The sequence below is a fragment of the Cololabis saira genome, chromosome 12, assembly GCF_033807715.1.
Source record: "Cololabis saira isolate AMF1-May2022 chromosome 12, fColSai1.1, whole genome shotgun sequence".
In the NCBI taxonomy this organism is placed as follows: domain Eukaryota; kingdom Metazoa; phylum Chordata; class Actinopteri; order Beloniformes; family Belonidae; genus Cololabis; species Cololabis saira.
In genome coordinates, this window is record NC_084598.1 from 1963501 (window position 1) to 1987467 (window position 23967).

Below are 23967 nucleotides of genomic sequence, written 5' to 3' on the forward strand. Positions count from 1 at the left end.
TTTTAGTAAAACAATCTCATTACATTTCACTTGAAATAAGTAGAAAAATCTGCCAGTGGAACAAGGTTTTTTTGCTTGTAATAAGAAGATAAATCTTGAAAAATTGTCAAATAAGTTTTTTTTCTGGTGTTATTTTTCTGGTGATGACTCTAAATGTTGAAATAGCAGTAAAACCAAATTCATGGATGAAATGACATAAGGGATGGAAAGGACGGATGTTGTTTTACAGGGGGGGATGATTTTGACCGTTTTTATTTTATTTTCATCCCCCCTCAACTCCAGTACTGTCTGTACCCATTTATTCCTATTCAAGGTCTGTGTGAGGGGACATTTTACTTAAAATAAAAGTGGGAGTGTGTTTGTTCACATTTTGATGGTAGAAATAGCAGTCTGTTTTTAGTCCAGCTTCTTTCTCAGCTTGGTATTTAGTTTCATATATCTAATCAAATATCTATGCCTTACAGCTTCCATCAAGAAATACTAAAAGTAAATTATTGTATCTTATAAATAAATGCATTCAAAAAGACAGTTGTGGCAAAGAAAATACACCATTTTTCAATTCCAAGGGTTTTATGAATCAGGACTTTATAAGAAAATAAATCCTTACCAATCTTAAAATTAGGCCAATTTAATTCCAGACGAAAAACAGGTGGACACTATTATTCAAGAGCTTGTAGAATAAACTTTAGAGCAGTAACATAATTTAACATGCTAACTGTTATGTTTATGTAATAATTGCTCGAGGGTTTATGTTCTGGGTCTTTGGAAAGATCCTAGAGACAACTTCTGTTGTAATAGACGCTATATAAATACAATTGAATTGAACTGTGGTTTGTAGATTTGGAACTGGAACTGTTGGCTTTTTTACAATTTCTCTGACTTTGGCACTCAACTTTTCCAAACTGTTGCTGCAGTTTAGCTCGGTTAACAGTATGTTCAAAAATATTGTTTGTCAATCTGAGGTTGTATTGACTTGGTAAGACCAAGATAAAACTTTATTCATTCATGTATTATATTCTGAAATGTAAAAGTACAACAGAACTGACTGAAGGCGTCTTTTTAATTAACAGCTGTACGTGTGTCAAGTGAAACCTCTTCCCATTTGCTTCAAAACAATCACTCATACATAGCTATGAATATTTATAATAGAATATTTATGAAAATATAAATATGTTGGTAATGTCACCCATTACTGTGTGGTTGTAAAACTTTTAGTAAATCTTAAATTAAAACCACAATCACTTAAAGGAGCTTGAGGCTCCTTTTAAGAAATGAGACTCTCTAGCGCCACCCTTCACCACGACGGCCGTCGGGGGTACTGCAGCCAACAGTGAAGCCGGCACGGGAGAACGGGGAGAATGCACATGCAGTGTCATGTGACGTCACATCCGCAGCCCAGCGCGGGAAATTCGGGACCGAATTGCAGCACATTTTGCAGCACACAGACTGTTCAAGGCAACGGAGAGATACTAGAGGGCTCATTCTTTTTGGTTTGGAACGCTTCATCTGACATTATTACTAGAAAACTTAAAACGTATACAAATTTTTTTCATAAATCCTGCCTCAATCCGGCCTCAAGCTCCTTTAAATGCTGTAAAGTCTCACTAGGGCACTAGGGTCTTCAAGTGTTTGGGATAATTAGAGATTTAAATTCAAAGCATTCAGCTGATGCCCTGGTTTAAGTCTTATATTATTTTGTAAAGCATCAACGTAGGGATGTACACCAGGATTCTGTTTGTAGATTTCAGCTCCGCATTCAACACCATCATCCCTGAAATCCTCCACCGAAAGCTGACCCAGCTCACTGTCCTGCTCTCACCTGGCAATGAAGGGAAGCAGCAGGTGAGTTTGGGCAGCGTCACCTCCAACACCCGGACTATCAGCACTGATAACCCCTCAGGAATGTGTCCTGCCCCACTGTTATTTTCCCTCTAACCAATGACTGCTTGTCAGGGGACCCCTGTATGAAACTCCTGATGTATGCCGACCACATGACAGTCATTGAAGTGATTCCGGACAGAGATGACAACCTGGAACTGAACCCGCTCAAGACCGGAGATGACAGTGGACCCCTGGGAGGAAACCCCCACCGCTCCCTCCGCTCATCATCTTCAACAACAGTGGCTATTCTTTTAGGTTTTTTGGGATCCACAATTTCCCGGGATCTGAATGGCACCTCCCACATAGACACTAACCACAAGAAGGCACAGCAGAAGTTGTACTTCTTGAGAAAGATCAGGATGTTTAACCTGCCCCAGGAACTTTTCATCACGTTCTACTTTGCCATTATCCAGACTATCCTGTGCACTTCCACTTTGATTCTGAGCCAGTGTTATTCACCTTTTGAATGATGTTTGCAGAATTAAGATACATATCCTATATTTACCCATATATTTACCATATTTAATACAAGAACTTCTGAGACCTCTGCACCACCACCAACCGTTTAAATAAATTAAAATGTGCTCATAATGATAAAAACATTTTAAATTATTAAAGATAAAATTGAGGGTTTTAAGGAAACAAATTAGGATTTTTTTGTGTATGATTTCATATGTCAGGCATAAAAAGGGTTAAAATAGATATTGTGATCTATATTACATTTTTGACAAATCAGCTTAAATTTTCATTAATCCCCACAAATGCTCTGAAAGTAGTTCAATACATTTATTCTTATAATTCATATACGTGTTTCTTTTTAAAAATCAAATTTAGATTTATTTTGACTACCCTCTCCTGTTGTATTTGTACTCTCCTGGCGACCAAACAATTGCCCACTTTGCTTCCATCCATTTCAAAAGAGATTTTGTCCAAAGAAGATGGCAGCATCCCTGAATCCATTTCACATAATCTTCCTTTTTGTAGAACAGAGCTTTCAATCTGGATTTGTGGATGGCACAGTGAACTGTCCCCTTAGACAGAGGCCTTCCTGAGCCATGAAGTGATTTCCATTATCTTGCCCGTTTTTAATGCAGTCCATCCAGCAGGCTGGATGACTATATTCCAGATTCTTGGAATATTTTGACGATATCATGTTGTCATGATGAGGTGGATAGGACCTAGATGCAGAAATTCCAAAAAAACTGATTTATTTAACAAACACCAAAAGCGCTGGTGAGCAGGATTCAAAAACCAGAACATGCAAAATCCAAAATAACCTGACCTGCCACATGGAGGAAGGAAACAGTACGGACCAGCCAGGAGCAAGGGAAAGACAAGACAAGATATACACATAGGCACAGGTGCAGATGATCAGGGTAGACGGGAACAAGGGAAGTCAAGACAAAACTGAAACACAAAGACACAGGTTTCAAAATAAAAAAGGAAACACCAAAACTGCGACATCAACTCAAAAGTTTCCTTGGCCGTACATTCTGTACTCTCCCACCTGGACAAGAGGGGGAAAAATAGATGTGTATGGATCTCTTTGTGGATTACAGTTCCGCTTTTAACACCATCATACAAACCAGACTGGACACAAAGCTGAGGGACCTCGGCCTGTACCCGACCATGTGCAGCTGGATACTCAACTTCCTGTCTGACCGCCGTCAGGTGGTGAGGATGGGCAACATAACGTCGGACCCACTGAACCTCAACACAAGAGCCCCCCAAGGCTGCGTCCTGAGCCCTCTCCTCTACTCACTGTACACACATGATTGTACAGCCACGCACAGCTCCAACGTCATGATCAAATATGCGGACGACACGACAGTCATATGCCTGATTGACGACGATGACGAGTCGGCCTACAGAGTAGAGGTCGGTCACTGACACAGTGGTGTCGAGAGAACAGCCTGGCTTTAAACGTCAGCATGACTAAGGAGCTGATCGTGGACTTTAGGAGATCAGAGAGAGAGCACGCACCTGTAATCATCAATGGTGCTGCTGCGGAGCAGGTCAAAGACTTCAAGTTCCTCTGAATTCACATAACGAGGGACCTGAAGTGGGCTACACACACCAAAAAAGTGGTGAAAAAGTCCCAACAACAGCTCTACTGCCTGAGGCGTCTGAAGAGGTTCAAAGTGAGCCCCCGCATCCTCAGGGCATTCTACGATGTGAGGTTAATCAAACTTTTGAACTAGTTTTGTCCTTATGAACTGTCACATGCTTTGTTAACAGATGTCAGGACAGCCACTTCCTGATATACTCAAGGGTTTCGACTGTCCTGGGGACAGCTGTCCCATGGTCATTAAGGTTAACTAAAGGTTAGCTGGACGCATCTGTTTCAAGACCTCTCACAGAGTTCCCGTTTTGTCCGGAAACCATTTGACCCATTTGACCCATGTGACCCATTGCTTTTAAAAACTTTAAGCTTCTGCATACCAGATTAGTTCCTCTTTAACTGAAAATGTCACATGTGTGACCTTTTAACCCCGATGACCTCCCATCGTTCACTGTTGACCATCCTTATATGGTCATTTCCTGTCAAAGTTTCTTAATAAAAGCATCATGCAGGAGGAGCATCTTGGGAGAAGAGCTCAGGAGTTCTCGAATGAGGGCCACGTTTCCCTGCAGCTCCTCTGCTCTCCCCCCTTCTGCAGAAGTGCGTTGAAAGTCATTCCAATGTAGTCTCTGTGTCTTTCCTCGTTACGAATTTACAGTATGTAAATGTTGATTTGGGACCCAACGAGCACCATCGAGAGCGTCCTGATGAGCGGCACCACGGCCTGGTTTGGGAACTGTACCGATACCGAACTGTACCCATAGCCTGTTCCAGCCACTGCCGCACCCACGGCCGAGCAAACGGTACCGGTACATAAAGAGCAGCACCACCAGATTCCTGAACAGCTTCTATCTGTCAGCAAATAGATTGCTGAAACAAGACCTAGTTCTGGTGAAAGACTGAACTGAACGTATCTCTTGCTAATAGAGATTTTCATATTATACACACAGGCCCAAGACTATTTATTATTTTTCTATCTTTTTATTCCACGTACTGTTTTATGTAGATTATTCATGCACTATGCACTTTGTTTTTTGTCTCTCTATCTTTTTAACTGCAATGATGAGCCTGCACAACCAAGATTTTTACCCATGTTACTCATTAATATGATGTGACAATAATGATTGATTGATTGATTGATTGATTGATTGATTGATTGATTGATTGATTGATTGATTGATTGATTGATTGAAAACCGTAACGACTATAGATAAACCAGGGGTGGCCAACCCATGGCTTGCGAGCTGCATGCGGCTCTTTGCCCGGTGCCATGCGGCTCTTGCGACTTTATTTGATGGGTGCGGTTAAAGGCAGACACGTAGGAAGTGGGTGCAAAATATGCCGCGACTGGAATTGAACCCGCGTTGCTGTACATATGTCGCCTGCTCAACCCGTTGAACTATATGGGGCTCGTATTGAATTTTGGCTTGAAAATTGGCTTTTTCATGTTAAAATGTTATTTATTTTATTTAATGCTACTGCCTATTTTATGTAAAAAAATGGAATATCTAATAAATGGCTCAAGTTTTGTCATAATAACCTACTGTTATTAAGTAATTATCAAGCCTTTTCTATTATTCCACACCACAAAATAATCCCTGATAAGCTAGCAAGATTTGAAAGAGGCGCCTCTAAGCCCCGCGGTCCGAATGAAACGTATTTGTCCTGGACCAGAGGCTTGGCAGGAAGGGAAAGAACCAATCAGATGCCTTCATTTTAATCAGATGCCTGTCCCATGCGCGCACTCGCTTCCACCCCCCCGTGTCCACTTCCCACGGGTCCTCCTGGGCTCACAGTGTCCCAGTGTAACCCCCCTCCCTCCCCTCTGGCACGGACCCCAGTATGTAGTTATTTATTATGTAGTTATTTCCAGAGCAGCTCGGTCCCCGCTGTGTGGGTGAGCGGGGAGCAGAGCCGTTAGTCCGGGCTGCTGCTGCAGGACTCTCTGCCCAGCAGCAGCAGCCCACGGGGACACGTGAAGAGCCGCAGCAGCCGTGAAGAGCCGCTGCAGCTCCGGCTCGGAAGCTGTATGGGGGTCCGTGGGGATGTAGGCGTCCCCATCCCGGCGAGAGCGGAGAGCGCCGGTGTGGCTGGCGGAGCGCTGCGGTGCCGTGCAGGCTCTGTTGCCACAGCTACGCCGTAGGGTACGCCGTAGCCTACGCCGTAGGCTACGGCGTAGCCGTGGCTCTAGAGCCTGCAGCGCACCGCCAGCCGCTCTCTGCTCTCCACTCTCGCCGGGATGGAGACGCCGGTGGGCAGGATGCACGTTTGGGTGGCACAGTCCCCCCCCTGCCCCCCCTAAAACCGGCATCGCTTACAGGTGAATGAGACATGGGGTAGGTTTTGCTGTAAATGTGCTGTCCAAAATGTTTTAAAAATCGCTCTTCTCTGCCTTGTTGAATCCTGCAAATACGCTTTGGACAGAGCGCTCGTGGGTGGGGGCGGGGGGTCAGCGCTTAGAGGAGGCGCCACTTTCAAATCTTGCTAGCTCTCAGAAGTTGCATAGAATAACTTTAAAAAAACAAAAATGTCATACATTCTGGATTCATTACAAATCAACTGAAATATTGCAAGCCTTTTATTATTTTAATATTGCTGATTATGGTTTACAGTTTAAGATTAAGATTCCCAGAATATTCAAATTTTTTGAGATAGGATATTTTAGTTTTCTTTTCTGTAAGCCATGATCAGCAATATTAAAATAATAAAAGGCTTGCAATATTTCAGTTGATTTGTAATGAATCCAGAATGTATGAGATTTTTGCATTACAGAAAATAAAGGACTTTATCACAATATTCTAATTTTAATCTCCTGTAGTAGCCTGAAGTGAGACTGAACTACAACATTTTTAAACAAAAAAGCGTGTCTGATTGCTTTTTTTAATTTGTTTGGATTGGATTTTTTTTTTTTACTTACTATATTTAATAAAATAATTACAAAAGGCTATATAAGTAAATCATCTTTAATGTGGTTTGCTAGATAAACTGTCATCTTTCCTGAATAAAGCACGAGAACTGATTTCAGGGAAATTCTGGGAGATACAACTGCTTTTGACAAAGAAACTCTATAATTCTTACCTCATGATGACATACATGACCAGGAAATTTCCCACGAGGCCAATTACGCAGACAATCATGTAGACGACTACAATGGTGACCTTCATGCCTGTTGGCAGTAAAGCATCTGTCTCATTGTAGCCACTGCTGAAGTTGTTGTGGAAAAATGAGTTGTTGAAGATCTGCAGCTCAGCCAGCAGGAAGTCGTCCGGGAAATCCATCTTTTGTTGAAATACGAGGGAGTTTTTACCCACCTGAGAGAAAATAGCAATTCTGTTAATGTTGAAGTATGAAACTTCATGTACATTAATATATAACACCTTTGGTTAACTTAGCCCTCCTGGTTTTCCAATCTGTCAGTGTCTCTACACAGTGTAGAACAGCTGTCTTTCCAGAGCACAAAATGTAAATGTCTCAAAATAAAAGTTCTAGAATTGTCACATGACAATGTTTTATGTTTTGTTTTTTGTAAGGCGGCATTCAGGTGACATGATATTAACACCAAACTGTTGTGACTGTCTGTCTAATTTCAATAAATGAGGTACACACAGTTGTCTGGGAGCTTGAGTCACCCATTTGGTTTATTAACCGTTCACCCGTCCCGACCGTTACCTCCTTGGCTCTAACTGGTTCCGGTGCATTTCAAAATAAAAGCTGTAGCATTAAACATTACACAAACATGTATTTTATGATTCACCCTAACCATTTTTTTAAACAGCATATCTAACCAGTTGCCAGTTACAACTGAGCAGATTTTTTTTTTTTTAATGTTAGGTCTGATAGTGGCTGAGCATCAATGACACTCTCGGAGACAAATGCGTTTTGTCAGTGTTAAGTGGTAAAAACAGGACATATGTGATTAAGGTTTAAGAAATGCCAAAGAAAAGTCAAGATTTTTAAAAGGTAAATGTAGTTTTCTAACAATTTTGGAGTGTTGTAACTGCAGTTCTTTTACAAAGGTTTAGCCTTTATTTTGAAATGTCAACATTTTTCCACCATGGACCAATGTAGCGACCATGGTAGCTACCATGATGGAATGAACTAGGGTAAGATAAGTCTTCAGTTTACTGGTTTCTCTACTGTTCTGTCCTAACTTACAATCATTACATTGGACAGACAGAATAATACAGGGCAGCAAAAAATAATTTCTATGATGAGTCGACCAGGCTCTAACCTCATGAACCAGGCAGAGTTTCTCACAGAACCACTGGGGGAAATAATGTCTGCAAAACACTGGTACTTTAAACCCTTGTGCTGTCTTCAGGTCAAGGATGGAGGAAAGGAAGAAGGGAGGAAAGAAGGATGGAAGAAAGGAAGGAAGAAATAAAAGAAGGAAGGAAGGTAGAAAAGAAGGAAGGAAGGAAGGAAGGAAGGAAGGAAGGAAGGAAGGGAGAAAAGAAGGAAGGAAGGAAGGAGAAAAGAAGGAAGGAAGGAAGGGAGTAAAGAAGGAAGGAAGGAAGGGAGAAAAGAAGGGAGAAAAGAAGCAGGCAAGGGAGGAAAGAAGGAAGGAAGGAAAGAAGGAAGAAAGAAGAAGAAAGAAAGAAAGAAAGAAAGAAAGAAAGAAGAAAGAAAGAAAGAAAGAAAGAAAGAAAGAAAGAAAGAAAGAAAGAAAGAAAGAAAGAAAGAAAGAAGGGAAAAAGGAGGAAGGAGTAAAGAAGGAGGAAGGAAGGGAGGAAAGAAGGAAGGAAGGGAGAAAAGAAGGAAGGGAGAAAAGAGGAAGGAAAGAAGGAAGGAGAGAACAGGAGGAAAGAAGGATGGAGAATTAGGTCATTTTGACCCGAAGACAGTACAAGGGTTAAACAGATACTTAGCAGCTTAACTTTTTTTTTTTTTTTTTTACCTTGTCTGCACACATATTATTGATTGATACCATGACGGTAGAAACCAAAAGTGTTATATATGTGCATTATTACTATATTTAATATATATACATATATATACGCACACATATGCGTACACATACATAAATATACACATACAAACCCAGTGTTTTTTTTTTTTTTTTTTGGGGGGGGGGGGGGGGGGGGGGGTGACGACATCCACTGCCAATCCAGGAAGCAGGAACACACGGAGACACACGTCAAGCACTGGAAATCTGCAACAAAAAAAAAAAAAAACACAAACAAAGCACGAAACCGGCACGGAGCCAACCAAAACAATAACAGCAATCGACCTAAATCTGAGATCTGATCGCAGTCTGAGCTAAGCTATCGCTACCGCTACCTAAACCCAAAAACTAGAGAGCCAGCATGCAGGTGAACAAGCCAGTGTGTATGTCTATGTGTGTGTGTGTGTGTGTATGTATATGATCATGCGTGTGTGTGTGTTGTGTGTGTGTGTGTGTGTGTGTGTATATGCATGTGACTAGGTGGACCTATATGTGTGTGTGTGTGTGTGTGTGTGTGTGTGTGTGTGTGTGTGTGTGTGTGTGTAATAAACCAAACAAAGCTCCACCTGAAGTGTATCTATAGTGGGGGAGGGGGGGGAGCAACCCCGCCACCCGCGAGACCAGAGGCCGACACGGAAGAGCCCGGAACCCAGGCCACCGGCAACCCCACAGAGGGGAGAAGTAGGAGGGAGTCAACCCACCGCCTGCGAGGCCCCCCCCCCCCCCCGGCGGCGGCCGAGGGGGCCCGCGGGCGGGGCCCCCACGGCGCGGGAAGAAGCAGCCAGGGATCCCGCGGCGGCGGACCGCGACCCAGGCAATCCCCGGCCACCCGGTCCGGGCCGGACTTAGCAGCTTAACTTGATGAAGCATCTCTATCAACATCACAAACTTACAGAATATCAGTCAGATGTGCAAAAGTGACACAAAACAAGTAATTCAACAGAAGCTGCAATTGTAGATTGCTTCATTGGTAAACTCACCAAGCTACCGAGACCAAGATTTTCATTTCTCATAAAGTGACCTAAACTTTAATTCGGTTTAGGGATTAGTTATAAGATTTGTAACTCTGGAGACTTATTTAACGTGTTTATTAGAGTGGTAGAAAGTTGCTTGCTGTAATGTGACATGGTCTGGTCAAACTGATGTGAAAAAATGCTAACTATGGAACTGGAAGGAACATCAGGATTTTTCATACAACGCAAACATGAGCAGGCTAGGCCAGGCATTCTAACGAGGGTCCAAATAGTTTTGGCAGTATAATTTAGATGTTAATGTTGTACTATCTAAAACAGGGAAGCCTCCAGCTGCTCAGCCTCTGTTGATGCACACACACACGCACACACGCACGCACGCACGCACGCACACACACACACACACACACACACACACACACACACACACACACACACACACACACACACACACACACACACACAAACACACAAACTCAACATAGTATTCGATGAAAAATCACACACGGGAGGAGCACTTATTAGGTCACACTGTCCCTTTCAAGATTTGGCAGCTTTAAAATATTTGATAAAGCTTGCAGCAAAAGGTCTGAGCAACCTTCGGAACAAACTGTAAAACCCGGTCCTTCATATTTATAATATGGGGGGCTGACTACTCAGCTACACTCAGTTCAGTAAGTGACACAATAATTAAGGACCTGCACAACAGCTTACACAGGCCTGTATGTGAGTGTTATTAAGCTATTTTTCACTTGTTATGTAATGTACTTAATCATCTCCCACCACTAAAATGCAGACACACTACTGATACGGCTTTTAATATTCCACAATGGCTATCAGAATTAATATAAAGCCTGGAGTCATTGAGGGTAAAAAAGAAAAAGCACAGTTCACTACAGAGCATTCACACACACCAAGGCACCCGGCTATTATGTTTTTTTCTTTTTTGGAAGGTTCAGTTGCTGTTAAGCAGCAAGCCGTCCTGCACACGTGTAGGTTAGTGAGCTAGATCCTGTAGAAGAACCTCAGTGTCATCTGGCTGCATCTCTAGAGACTCTCTCATCCCCAGTACTTGAAAAAACTTGTAAAAAAAAATAATATAATATATTACAAATAATACCAAAACACCTGCAGAAATACTGCAGGAATGACATAGCGGCAGTTAAATGCAGCCTTCTGTAAGCTTGAAATATCCACTGGGCTTACATCAAATACATCAAAACACAACAATAAAAAACACTTTTCTGAATTTATCAATATGACTCTGTCCTTCACAGGATAAGTAACATGGATCACTGCAAAAACTCACAATCTTAACAAGAATATTTGTCTTATTTCTAGTTAAAATGTCTCATTTTAGTAAAAAAAAATCTCATTACACTTAAAACAAGACTCATCACTGGAAAAAACAACAATTTTTCACCTGTTTCAAGTAGATTTTCATTTGAAATAAGTAGAAAAATCTGCCAGTGGAACAATATTTTTTTGCTTGTAATGAGAAGATAAATCTTGTCCCACTGGCAGATTTTTCTACTTATTTCAAGTGAAAATGTACTTGAAACAGGTGAAAATTGTCAAATAAGTTATTTTTCTGGTGTTATTTTTCTGGTGATGACTCTAAATGTTGAAATAGCAGTAAAACCACATTCATTGATGAAATGACATAAGGGATGGAAAGGGGGGATGGCAGTTTTACAGGGGGGGATGATTTGGACCGTTTTTATTTCAGGGGGGATGATTTGGACCGTTTTTATTTCAGGAGGGATGCCATCCCCCCTCATCCCCCGTCATCCCCCGTCATCCCCCCTCATCCCCCTCAACTCCAGTACTGCTCATCCCAAAGACAAGTTGCATCTCAATCATGTTGTTGCTACGCAAAGCTCACAAAAGCAGCAGAGCAAAGGACGCTCTAAAGTCTGCCTTTGATGGGAAAAATATCTACCACTACCGGCACAAGTCCAGGAAGCATGCGGTCAGAGTCCTTCTGAAAGCAAGACACTTACCAATGAGGATGATTAATCTTTTTTTATCTCTCTTTTTTGTAACAATGCACATGGAAAACTAAATACAGCTTATATATGGCGTTATCTAATATTTCAATTCTGGTTGAGGCTTCCTCCACTCGCACTGCAGTTCCCACCCCCAAGAGCAGCTACTGCCTCAAGAACAATCTAATTTTGTGAGAAACACTCTTCCACTGCAACACCCCTACATGCAAGCTGCAGCAGAAATACATCAAAAGGACACTGTCAACTCTGATATATCTTCTACGTCTCTACATACTCTTGAATATTCATCAAATGTAAACAGCAAACCAACTCTGCTGTGTTGCTGAATTTCCCCAGGGTTACTGCCAGGCTTAATATACCTTACATGGGCTTGATATGATAAAATACCTCTTTTCTTTTTTCTTACAGTCTCCCTTCTTCAAATGTCCCTTCATATCTGTTGGTAGTTGATTCCCTCCCCCCACCTTCCATCCCCCTCACCTTGCATTCAAACTCTCCATTCTGACAGGGTATGTTTTGTTTTTCAGGTTCAGACGCTGCTGCAGCACCGTGTGTGCATGATCCTGTGTCTTTGGTTGCCTGAGCTTTGATGAATAAGGAGTTAAAATGAGACTTTTAAATGTGTGTCCATGTAGGGCTGGGTGGGCTTCATCATCCCACCACCAGTATGGGTTTCAGGACAAAGCCCTAATGAGACTGGTGTTTTTATTACTGAATGCCAAAGCACATGGTAAATGTAATTGGGAAATAAAACAAGAGCATCAACCATTTACAAAATAAAATGTGGACCCATGTCTTATTTTTCTTACACGAGTCACATGCACATGGTAAACATTTAGGTTCTTCTACTTGTTTTTAAGTGTCTTAACGGCCTTGGCCCTTCTTATTTCTCAAACCAGCTTTTACCATATCGGCCCTCGCGGACCCTGAGATCCTCCGGTACCGGTCTTTTATCTGTTCCCAAATTTAGAACCAAAACCTTTGGTGAAGCTTCATTTCACTTTTATGGCCCACGCCTGTGGAACAGCCTGCCGGAGCCTCAGGGCCTCAGGGCCTCAGGGGGGCCTCAGGGCCTCAGGGGGGCCTCAGGGGGGCCGGGGGGCCTTAGGGGGGCCGGGGGGGGCTCAGGGGGGCCGGGGGGGGGGCTCAGGGGGGCCGGGGGGCCTCAGGGCCGCAGAGTCTGTCCATGCTTTTAAAGGTCGGCTCAAGACTCACCTTTTTAAATTAGCTTTTAACTGAGTCCCCTTTTACTTGTTTACCACTACTTATTTATTATTTTATGTCATTTTATTGTTCTTAATTTCCTCTTAAAGGTTTCATTATTTATTGATTTATTTTTTAATGTTGCTTCTACTGCCTTAGTGTCCATAAGTTATCTTTTATCTTTTATATTAACATTCATTTATGTTTTTTTTTGTATGTTTTTCATTCCTTTCAGTTCTGTTCATATCTTGTTTATTGTCTCTTATGGCCCTTTTCCACTAGTCCCGCCTCAGCTCGGTTCTACCCGCCACGGCCCCATCTTACACTTTTGCACTCGGGGCTGAGACGGGTAGAGCCGCTCCAAGCAGATACTTTTTCTGTAACCATTCTGGCGAGGTTCTATCCGGGCTGAGCCGGGACTATTTCTGAGGTCACCACCCTCCGCGCCACTGATTGGTCGGGGGGCGGGGCCGGCAGACGTTTGAATCAGGAAGCGGGAGTCAGCGCGAGAGCGGCTTGCAGCGATTTTATTATAAAGCGCAAAACGTCTGTTTGGTGATCCAACTCTGAGGTGCAGATGTTCATAAACCTGGTGGCTGAGGAGAGAATTAAAAAAGGGATGTAGACGGGCTGTTTTACTCTCAGCCGCTCGCGGCTCCAGCTGATTTCTGATCAGCGCCGACATGAACAAAGGTGTTGCGCAATCGAGTACGTCACAGCAGCTTCACCCCAACCTGCCCACTTCTCCCATGGCTGTGGAAAAACAAACGGGGACAAAGGCGGGTAGAGCCGAGTCGGGCCGAGTAAGGACTAGTGGAAAAGGGGCATTAGTTTTCAGCTCCAGTGTTCTCATCGTGGGGCCCTCCACGCTGGGAGCTTGGTCTGCCTACGGGGGGCTGTCCTGGCCTGGATAGTTGGGGGTCCTGCTGTCCTGGCCTGGATAGTTGGCGGTCCTGCTCCAGGCCTGGATAGTTGGGGGGCCTGCTGTCCTGTCCTGGATAGTTGGGGGTCCTGCTCCAGGCCTGGATAGTTGGGGGTCCTGCTGTCCTGTTCTGGATAGTTGGGGGTCCTGCTGTCCTGGCCTGGATAGTTGGGGGTCCTGCTGTCCTGGCCTGGATAGTTGGGGGTCCTGCTGTCCTGGCCTTGATAGGTGGGGGTCCTGCTCCAGGGCCTGGATAGTTGGGGGTCCTGCTGTCCTGGCCTGGATAGTTGGGGTCCTGCTCCAGGGCCTGGATAGTTGGGGGTCCTGCTGTCCTGGCCTGGATAGTTGGGTGTCCTGCTGTCCTGGCCTGAATAGTTGGGGGTCCTGCTGTCCTGACCTGGATAGTTGGGGTCCTGCTCCAGGCCTGGATAGTTGGGTGTCCTGCTGTCCTGGCCTGAATAGTTGGGGGTCCTGCTGTCCTGACCTGGATAGTTGGGGTCCTGCTCCAGGCCTGGATAGTTGGGGGTCCTGCTCCAGGCCTGGATAGTTGGGGGTCCTTCTGTCCTGTCCTGGATAGTTGGGGGTCCTGCTGTCCTGGCCTGGATAGTTGGCGGTCCTGCTCCAGGGCCTGGATAGTTGGGGGTCCTGCTGTCCTGACCTGGATAGTTGGGGTCCTGCTCCAGGCCTGGATAGTTGGGGGTCCTTCTGTCCTGGCCTGGATAGTTGGGGGTCTTGCTGTCCTGCCCTGGATAGTTGGGGGTCCTGCTGTCCTGGTCTGGATAGTTGGGGTCCTGCTGTCCTGGCCTGGATAGTTGGGGGTCCTGCTGTCCTGGCCTGGATAGTTGGGTGTCCTGCTGTCCTGGTCTGGATAGTTGGGGGTCCTGCTGTCCTGGCCTGGATAGTTGGGGGTCCTGCTGTCCTGGCCTGGATAGTTGGGGGTCCTGCTGTCCTGGCCTGGATAGTTGGGGGTCTTGCTGTCCTGCCCTGGATAGTTGGGGGTCCTGCTGTCCTGGTCTGGATAGTTGGGGGTCCTGCTGTCCTGGCCTGGATAGTTGGGGGTCTTGCTGTCCTGACCTGGATAGTTGGGGTCCTGCTCCAGGCCTGGATAGTTGGGGGTCCTGCTGTCCTGGCCTGGATAGTTGGCGGTCCTGCTCCAGGGCCTGGATAGTTGGGGGTCCTGCTGTCCTGGCCTGGATAGTTGGGGGTCCTGCTGTCCTGGCCTGGATAGTTGGGGGTCCTGCTGTCCTGGCCTGGATAGTTGGCGGTCCTGCTCCAGGCCTGGATAGTTGGGGGTCCTTCTATCCTGTCCTGGATAGTTGGGGGTCCGGCTCCAGGCCTGGATAGTTGAGGGTCCTGCAGTCCTGTTCTGGATAGTTGGCGGTCCTGCTCCAGGGCCTGGATAGTTGGGGGTCTTGCTGTCCTGGTCTGGATAGTTGGGGGTCTTGCTGTCCTGGTCTGGATAGTTGGGGGTCTTGCTGTCCTGGCCTGGATAGTTGGGGGTCTTGCTGTCCTGGCCTGGATAGTTGGGGGTCTTGCTGTCACTTTGCTATGGGTGCACTGAATTTCTTCTCCAGTTTAGATGAATCTTTGATTAGAAACACAAGAATGAGTTGCTCCTGTCTGTGCATCTTAACCTCAGGAACCGCTGACATTGAACAATAGATGAAGTATTAGCTACAGTATGTGACTCCTTGGTTTCTGAAGGATTTTGAAGCCTAATTTTCTTTGTACTGACCGCAGACACATTGCTTGGGAAGCCGATGGGAACACCCCTACCTTATGTATATCAAAGTTAGCTCTGACTACAACCTCCTTCAGCTGCTCCTCACTCCAGAGCTGCTAGCAGACATTTAAGGCAGCATATCCCATTTCACATGTTGTCTCAATGGCAAAATAAAAAATTACTGTCACATTTATCAGTTTGGTTCATACAAACTGCTGTTTGCTTCGCGAAGCACGGTAGGATAAAGGTTACGGATGAAGTGATAATGGCTAGCCATTGGCAGAGCCAACCGTCAGTCATTCATATTACAAAATACATTTAATGCTTTAAATAAACTCTCCTAATGTGGTAGAAAAGCCCCTTCAGAGTTGACATGGATGTGAAATCAGCCCCCAGCAGCTCATCGTTAAACTGCAACAGATCTTGGTTCTGCATCAGCCTCAACCCAGAAGTTAGATGGCTGGTGCTTGACTGCTGACTTGAATGAATGAATGAATGAATGAATGAATGAATGAATGAATGAATGCATACATACATGGATACATACATGGATACATACATGGATACATACATACATACATACATACATACATACATACATACATACATACATACATACATACATACATACATACATACATACATACATACATACATACATACATACATACATACATACATACATACATACACCGTATTTTGCTGACCATTAGGCGCACCGCATTATAAGGCACAATATCAATGAACGGGTTTATTTTCATCCATAAGGCACACCGGGTGATGAGGCTTATAAAGCAAAACAAAACAGTCAGTTAAGTCATACTTTATTCAACACATTCACAATAATTAAGAATATTGTTGAGGGAGAAGACGACAGCCTCCATGCGGCCTCCTCTGCAAGTAATGAGAAATGGTGAAAGATCTAATGTCGCCACCAAATCGTCACATTGCCAAACCAGGGCGCAAGAGGTCAGAGGGACGCAAGCTCAAGTCAGGGCGGCCGGTCATCCCAACCATCAAGCGTCTGGACCTTTCAATGCTTCAGCTGAATGTTGAGGGCCTCACCACCGCCAAACTGGACATCATACGCCACCTCGCCGACTCCCACAAAGTCGTAGCCTTCCTCCTTCAGGAGACACACTGTGAAAAAGCAGACTTCTTCAGGCTGCCTGGGTTCCACCTAGCCAGCTCCATTCTCAGCAGGCAGTATGGGATGGCCACCTTTGTTAGGACTGACCTCAGCTGGATAGCCACAGGCCAATCCCCACCAGGCTCCAGTCTTGACTGGTTGTCCACGAGGATACAGACAACAACGGTTGTGATTGTGTACAAGCCCCCACCATGAGTACTGTCCACATCAGACCTCCCGATTGCCCCAGCACCTGTCATCTACGCCGGGGATTTCAACTGCCAGAACTCCGGTTGGGGTTACACCCATACAACACCAGATGGTGAGACACTGAGTGAGTTGGCCTCCATCGCCAATGCCCGGCTCCTGTTTGACCCCAAAGAACCACCAACCTTCTAGACCTCCAGATGGAACACTTGCACCAACCCAGACCTCTTCTTTGCTGTGTTCCACAGTAATGACCCGATGCCAGAAAGGAGGGTCTGTCACCGGAATCCCATCTTTGGTGCAGCCGGTCTCGGGGTAACCTGTGTGGAGGTTGAACTTCCAGAAGGCCAACTGGCATCTACAGTGCCTTGCGAAAGTATTTGCCCCCCTTTAACTTTGTGATCTTTTGCCACATTTCAGGCTTCAAACATAAAGATATAAAACTGTAATTTTTTGTGAAGAATCTTGGAGAGGATCCACAGCTGTAGTGAACCTGTAGTAGACTTACAGCTTCCGAGGGAACAGGCTGGTTTCCGTCGGGGCAGGTCAACAGTGGACCAAATAACCCTGCTCACGCAAGACCTTGAGGACAGCTTCCAGGCCAAAGCAAAAGCAGGGGTTGTCCTACTGGACCTGACCGCCGCCTACGACACCGTGTGGCACAGCGGACTCCACTTGAAGCTGTTGAGAACCATCCCGCCATATGGTCAATTACATCATGGAAATGCTGTCAAACAGTAGCTTCACCCTCCAGACCAGTGATGGCCAGTGTAGCAGGCTCAGGAGGCTGAGAAACGGGGTCCCACAAGTGTCTGTTCTTTCACCAATGCTCTTCAATATATATATCCTTGAACTACCTGCAACAACATCCAGAAAGTACGGGTACGCAGACGACCTAGCCATCATGCTGCAACAACCAACATGGAAGTCGGGGAAGAGGGCCTAAACCCGGACATGAACATCTTGGCTGCCTACCTTTGCAGCTGGCGCCTGCAGCTCAACATTGGGAAGACGATGTCTGCAGCATTCTACCTCTGCAACAAGGAAGCGACAAGGGAGTTGAAGATTTCCGTGAACAGCAAACCCCTGGAGTTCCAACAGACCCCAAAGTGCCTTGGCGTACACCTGGACAGGACTGTCATATAAACAATACCTCGAGGAAGTGAGGGAGGAAGTGAGGGCCAAAGTAACCTCAAGGGTCTCACTCATCCGTCGCCTCGCTGCCCAAACCTGGGGTACCTCCGCAAAGGTACTACGCATCTCCACACAAGCCCTTGTCTTTTCCGCTGCCGAGTACTGTGCCCCAACATGGAGCAGAAGCCCACACACCAAGAAGGTGGAAGCGGCCATTAATAGCGCCCTGAGGATCATAAGTCTGAAACCGTGTTCTACCGTGTTCTAGCCAACCTACGGCGAGAGGCTGCCACCCTCGCCCTGGCAAGGAAAGCCCAGGAACACGATTGGCACCTCCTCCACGACACTACAACCATGGCAACCGCCACTCATACAACTTGGCAGCCCAAGAGATGCTCACTTCTATCCCGGAGGACTTGTCAACTAAAGCCTGGCTGGTGACCGCATGGAAGCAGGAGTGGGAGTCAGCAGGACAGACACGAAACCACCAATACATCCGGGATCCTGGAGATGGCGCTGAAGGAGAAGACCTACCTCGCCGACAATGGGCCCTCCTGAACCGCTTACGCACTGGTGTTGGCTGTTTCAAAGCATCCATGAGGAAGTGGGGCCTAACAGACAGCGCAGCGTGTGAATGCGGGGAGCCTGAGCAGACTGCCAACCACATCATCACCAATTGTCCCCTGCATAGACCACCCTCAAAGGAGGGCCTCTTCCGAGTGGGACCTGAGACGAGGGCATGGTTACATGACACAAAGCTGGACATATGACGATACACGAAAGAAGAAGAAGAATATTGTAATTGTAACTGTAACAAATACAGAAAAATACACTCACATTTTAAATCATTCGTCTTCCACAAATCCACAAATAAAAAGTGGAGGAGGTAAGCTCTACTGTGTACTGTTCTCTGATTGGTTCATCATTACCAGCGTTAGCGGACACCTGATGTTAGTGTGATGTTGGACCAACATTGTATTCCAACATTTGATTTTAATTGGATTATGATATAGATTTGAAAATTGGCTATACGCTAAAAACCTAACCTTGACATCTAATTATAGTAACGTAACATGCACTAATTGTTGGATGATGGTTGCTGGCCAGCGCTACATAATTAGTTCTAATCTAATGTTGTCTGATGTTGCAACCCGTATTCAACCAAGGACCAACTTTAATACGTCCCTGTGTCAGCTGCAAGCGGAGCGGCTTTGTCACTTACCAAAAGTCGCACTTAAACATTTTGACAGATTTTTGAGCACCATGACCCATATAACAATGGTACGAGGTCAGTAAACACAACAAAGTTCATATAGGCGCATCTGATTATAGGGCGCTCTCCTGATTTATGACAAAAATTAAAGATTTTAAGTGTGTCCTATAATGCGAAAAATATGGTACACACACACACACACACACACACACACACACACACACACACACACACACACACACACACACACACACACACACACACACACACACATATATATTCAATTCAATTCAATTCAATTTTATTTGTATAGGGTCTAATACAACAGATGCTGTCTCTAGACGCTTTCCAGAGACCCAGAATATGACCACCGAGCAATTATTACATATATATACATACACAGTACATACATGCATGTGTGTACATACATACATGTATGTACACGAGCCGGTGGATGGAGCGGCAAGGGCCCTCCGATTTCAGGCCGCGGTTGCCAGTCGGTCTGGAGGAGCGGGCGGGGGGGGGGGGGTTACACTGGGACACTCTGAGCCGAGGAGGACCCGTGGGAAGCGGACACGGGGGCTGGAAGTAGAGTGGCAGGCTGGAAGCAGAGAGACGAGTGCGCGCATGGGACAGAGGGGGGCGTGGGCGGGGCTTAAAATGAAGGCATCTGATTGGTTCTTTGCCCCCTGCCAATCCTCTGGTCCTCTGACCAATCCGTGCCATTCGGTGCGCAAATAACAGATTCAGAGTTCAGAGGTCAGAGTTTTTACAGGATTAAATCTGTCAGAGAGGTCGGATTTTTTTCATTCCTTTTTCTGAACACATTATTCACTGGCTACTCTCAGGATGGAAGGACCATTTCACCCAGTATAACAATAAATGTTTTTGAATACGATCACAGACTATACCTTTAACAAAGAACCATAATTCAGGCTTAAATTGAGTGTGTTCCTTTTTATAAGTGTATGGCAAGAAAGGACTGTACATTTATTATCAGTTTAAGTCAAAACACATTTAGCAAAAAGTGACAAAAAAGTACTATCATAATAATAATAATAATAATAATTATAAATGTTATCAACTTTTACATCAACATATATCAACATTTACAGGGAAGAGTTAAACAATAACCATTCCTCATTTTATTCCAATCCAGACTACAAATTCCACAGAATATTGTATAGTTTAAATATAAAATATTTGTAACAAAGGACTAAACAAAACTTGATAATTCAATTTTAAAGTTATTAGATAAACTGCAAGCAAGTAGACGTGTTTTGGAAAGCATTACAATATTGAGTGTGATCCTTTGAACAACAGGCTTTAGGGTTAGGGTTAGGGTTAGGGTTATTATCTGGTAACCAAACTATGACAAAAAAATCTTGATTTGCGCCAGAACTCATGCATTCAATTTTAACATGGTTTTACGGATTTTTTTTATGTCACGCAGACTGATAGATCGGTGCGTCTGAAATGCCATACTAAACAGTATATACTAAAAAGTATACTTTTGAGTAAATATCAGTAGTGTGCATTAATTTGGACGTACCATTCAGAGTGCACACGTCACTTCCTGCTGTTGGGAGGAAGTGATGTGTCACAGCAGCAGTAGCAGCTGTTACCATGGTAACAGCAGCAGTAGCAGTTGTTACCATGGTAACAGGAGTTGTTACCATGGTAACATCAGCAGTAGCAGTTGTTACTATGGTAACAGCAGCAGTAGCAGCTCCGCTCCGCTATTTCCCGTTTATTCTGGCCGAAACAAGATGACATTATATAATATTATTATATACGAATATTATAATATTAATATTATATAATAATATTATTATACTTATGACATATACGTATCACTTAGCAACCAAACGCCGCTGCATTGCATTGTGGGAAGTTTCTGCTCGGCTAGTGTCCATCAATCCACACTAATAAATGTCTCCAGAATGAGTATGGATAGTACATACTATTGAGTCTAACACACTAAAAAATCTCACATACTCATTTTGCATACTCATTAGGGTGGAAGTTTGCAATTTTGGACGCAGACAATAACCTGTTCATAGCAGAGCATTACAGTGGCCACGGTTACATGATGTTTTTTAATTCGGAATTAAATAATTCAGAATTAAACTATTTTCCTTCGAGTTTACATGGAAATAGTAATTCCGAAATGAGGTTTACATGGAAAACACGTTTGATCGGCTTTATCCAATGCCTCTACAGGTCTGGGGGTTGGGAAGGTTCTGATTGGATAGGGGGGGGACCGGAAGTTACGTCTACCGGAAGAAAAACAAACTTAGCCGCTACAACTTTGAAAAGCTCACAGATTTTATGTTTCCTGCCATTTGTTCTTTTAATGATTTCCAGGTCCTCCAAGCTATTTATTAAATAAATGGTCTCTGCTCTTGACCAGCGTTTACTGCGTGCTGCCATCTTAAAACTTTGTTTGGAAAACCAGCCCAGCGTGGAATATAAGCGTCATGGAGACAGACGGGCGAGGGAACGAGCAGAAAGAAAGACCGGGATTAATTTAAAGAGGAATGAGTGTATACATGATCGCGGAATTATTCTATTCAGATTTAAAATCGGAATAAACCAGCCACTTACTTAGGAATTAAGATTAATTCGGAATGTCCATTTTCATTCGGAATAAGGTATTTACATGGTAATTTTTACTCATTTTAAATCGGATTTCATTTTAATTCTGAATTAAACTTCCCATGTAAGGGCACACACTAACCTGTTACAGTGTACAGTGAAGAAGCAACCCCCCCCCCCCCCCCTCACGCACACATACATCTGCAAATCAACCTAAACACAGAAACAAATGACAGACAGGGAGGCACGTTTTTCACGCTCTGCTGTGTCCAGGACATGCAGTCTGTTATGTATGAATGTGCGTGGAAAAGCACGTACCAAATCAATCTGGTTGCTTTGTTGCAGCAGGCTGCGCAGTATCCTCCCTCCCCGGTGCTGCTGTCAGACCGCAGGAGGACGCAGCTCCTCACCCTCACCGCCCAACACCTTTCCTCCTGGATCCTGGATCCTGCTTCCTCCCTGCTTCCTCTCACCCTTTACAATTGTTTTCCGTTGAATGGACAACAGTGCGCCTTCGCCGTCACCTCCAGCTGGTGGCCAGTCAAAACCCAGACCTGCGGCAGACGGTTCCAGCAGATCTCACTGGGAGGAAAAGGGAGGAGAAGGGAGGAGAAACGCCGCTTCACCTCCAGTCAGCATCAGCTGGCAGAGAAGGGAGAGAGAGAAAGAGAGGGGGAGGGAGGGAGGCTGGGCTGGGTGTGTGTGTGTGTGTGTGTGTGTGTGTGTGTGTGTGTGTGTGTGTGTGTGTGTGTGTGTGTGTGTGTGTGTGTGTGTGTGTGTGTGTGTGTGTGTGTGTGTGTGTGTGTGTGTGTGTGTCTGATCGATGATGATGTTTTGCTCGGTTGTGCATCCATGTCCGTCCTCTGAGTGTTTACATTGTGTTAGCGTGTGTTTGTGTTGTGTGCGGTGTCACTAGAACGTTCATGCCATCCTTGTTTTGACTGGGTTTCCTCCACATGATGAAGCAGAGCTGCAGTCGAGCACGTGAACAGACACACAAGCATATTTTCTGAGTGAGACAAGCTTTGGCCATAATCCAATCACCCATGCTGAATAGTGAGGAATGCCAAAATTAGCTTTCAGCCAAATTGGTCAAAAAAAATGTATCTATTATCTAAATCAGGGATCAGCAACCCGCGGCTCCAGAGCCGCATGCAGCTCTTTAGCGCCGCCCTAGTGGCTCCATGGAGCTTTTTCAAAAATGTTTGACCTTATTTTATTTTTTTTATTTTTTCCCCTTTTTTTCTCTTTTTTCCTTCCTTTTTTCTTTCCTTTTTAATCTCGACATTTCGACTTTTTTCTCAACATTTCAACTTTTTTCTTGAAATTTTTCGACTTTTCTCTACATTTCGACTTTTTTCTCGACATTTCAACTTTTTTCTCAACATTTCGACTTTTTTCTCGACATTTTGACTTTTTTCTCAACATTTCGACATTTGCCTTCATTCTAAGGCTGATACAAGACTTTTCATTTTTGCGGCTCCAGACATATTTGTTTTTTGTGTTTTTGGTCCAATATGGCTCTTTCAACATTTTGGGTTGCCGACCCCTGATCTAGATGCAGATAATAAATAAATATGCTTTTCAAACAGAGTGATCAGAAAGCGTAATAAATAAAACACTACGTAAGATGGCACATAAACCAACCAAAAACATAAAACTGCAGATCTGTTGCAATGTGATGTGGATGATTAAAACTAAAATAATTTGGAAATGGTAAAATAGTTGCTTGTATGTTTAGCTCTTTTGGGTACCATTGTGTTCTTTGCTAGTTGGCCCAGTCTGTGTAAATATGACCATTACCGGAGGCAACAAATACAAACCTTCAATGTCTTAAAGACAACATGGAGACAGAAAAAAAAATGCTGGTGACTTGTTTGTACCTGGTGTTGTGCAACAAAGGGAGTGTTATTAATAATTTTCTGATGACAGTTATTAATAATGTAAATAGCTTATCAAAATGGATAAAT

At 44.4% G+C, this 23967-nt stretch overlaps 1 protein-coding gene across 1 annotated transcript in view; it reads right to left on the reverse strand.

Moving 5' to 3' along the window:
• The window catches only part of oprl1 (opiate receptor-like 1), a 69188-nt gene extending 46586 nt beyond the window's left edge, over window positions 1–22602 (reverse strand). Inside the window, exons 1-2 of the mRNA XM_061734670.1 lie at window positions 22316–22602; window positions 7022–7254 (exon numbers count right to left, since the gene is read on the reverse strand). Coding sequence (XP_061590654.1) covers window positions 7022–7221 — 200 coding nt within the window. The 5' untranslated portion in view covers window positions 7222–7254; window positions 22316–22602. The remainder of the gene's footprint in view (window positions 1–7021; window positions 7255–22315) is intronic.
• Window positions 22603–23967: the final 1365 nt, after the last annotated feature.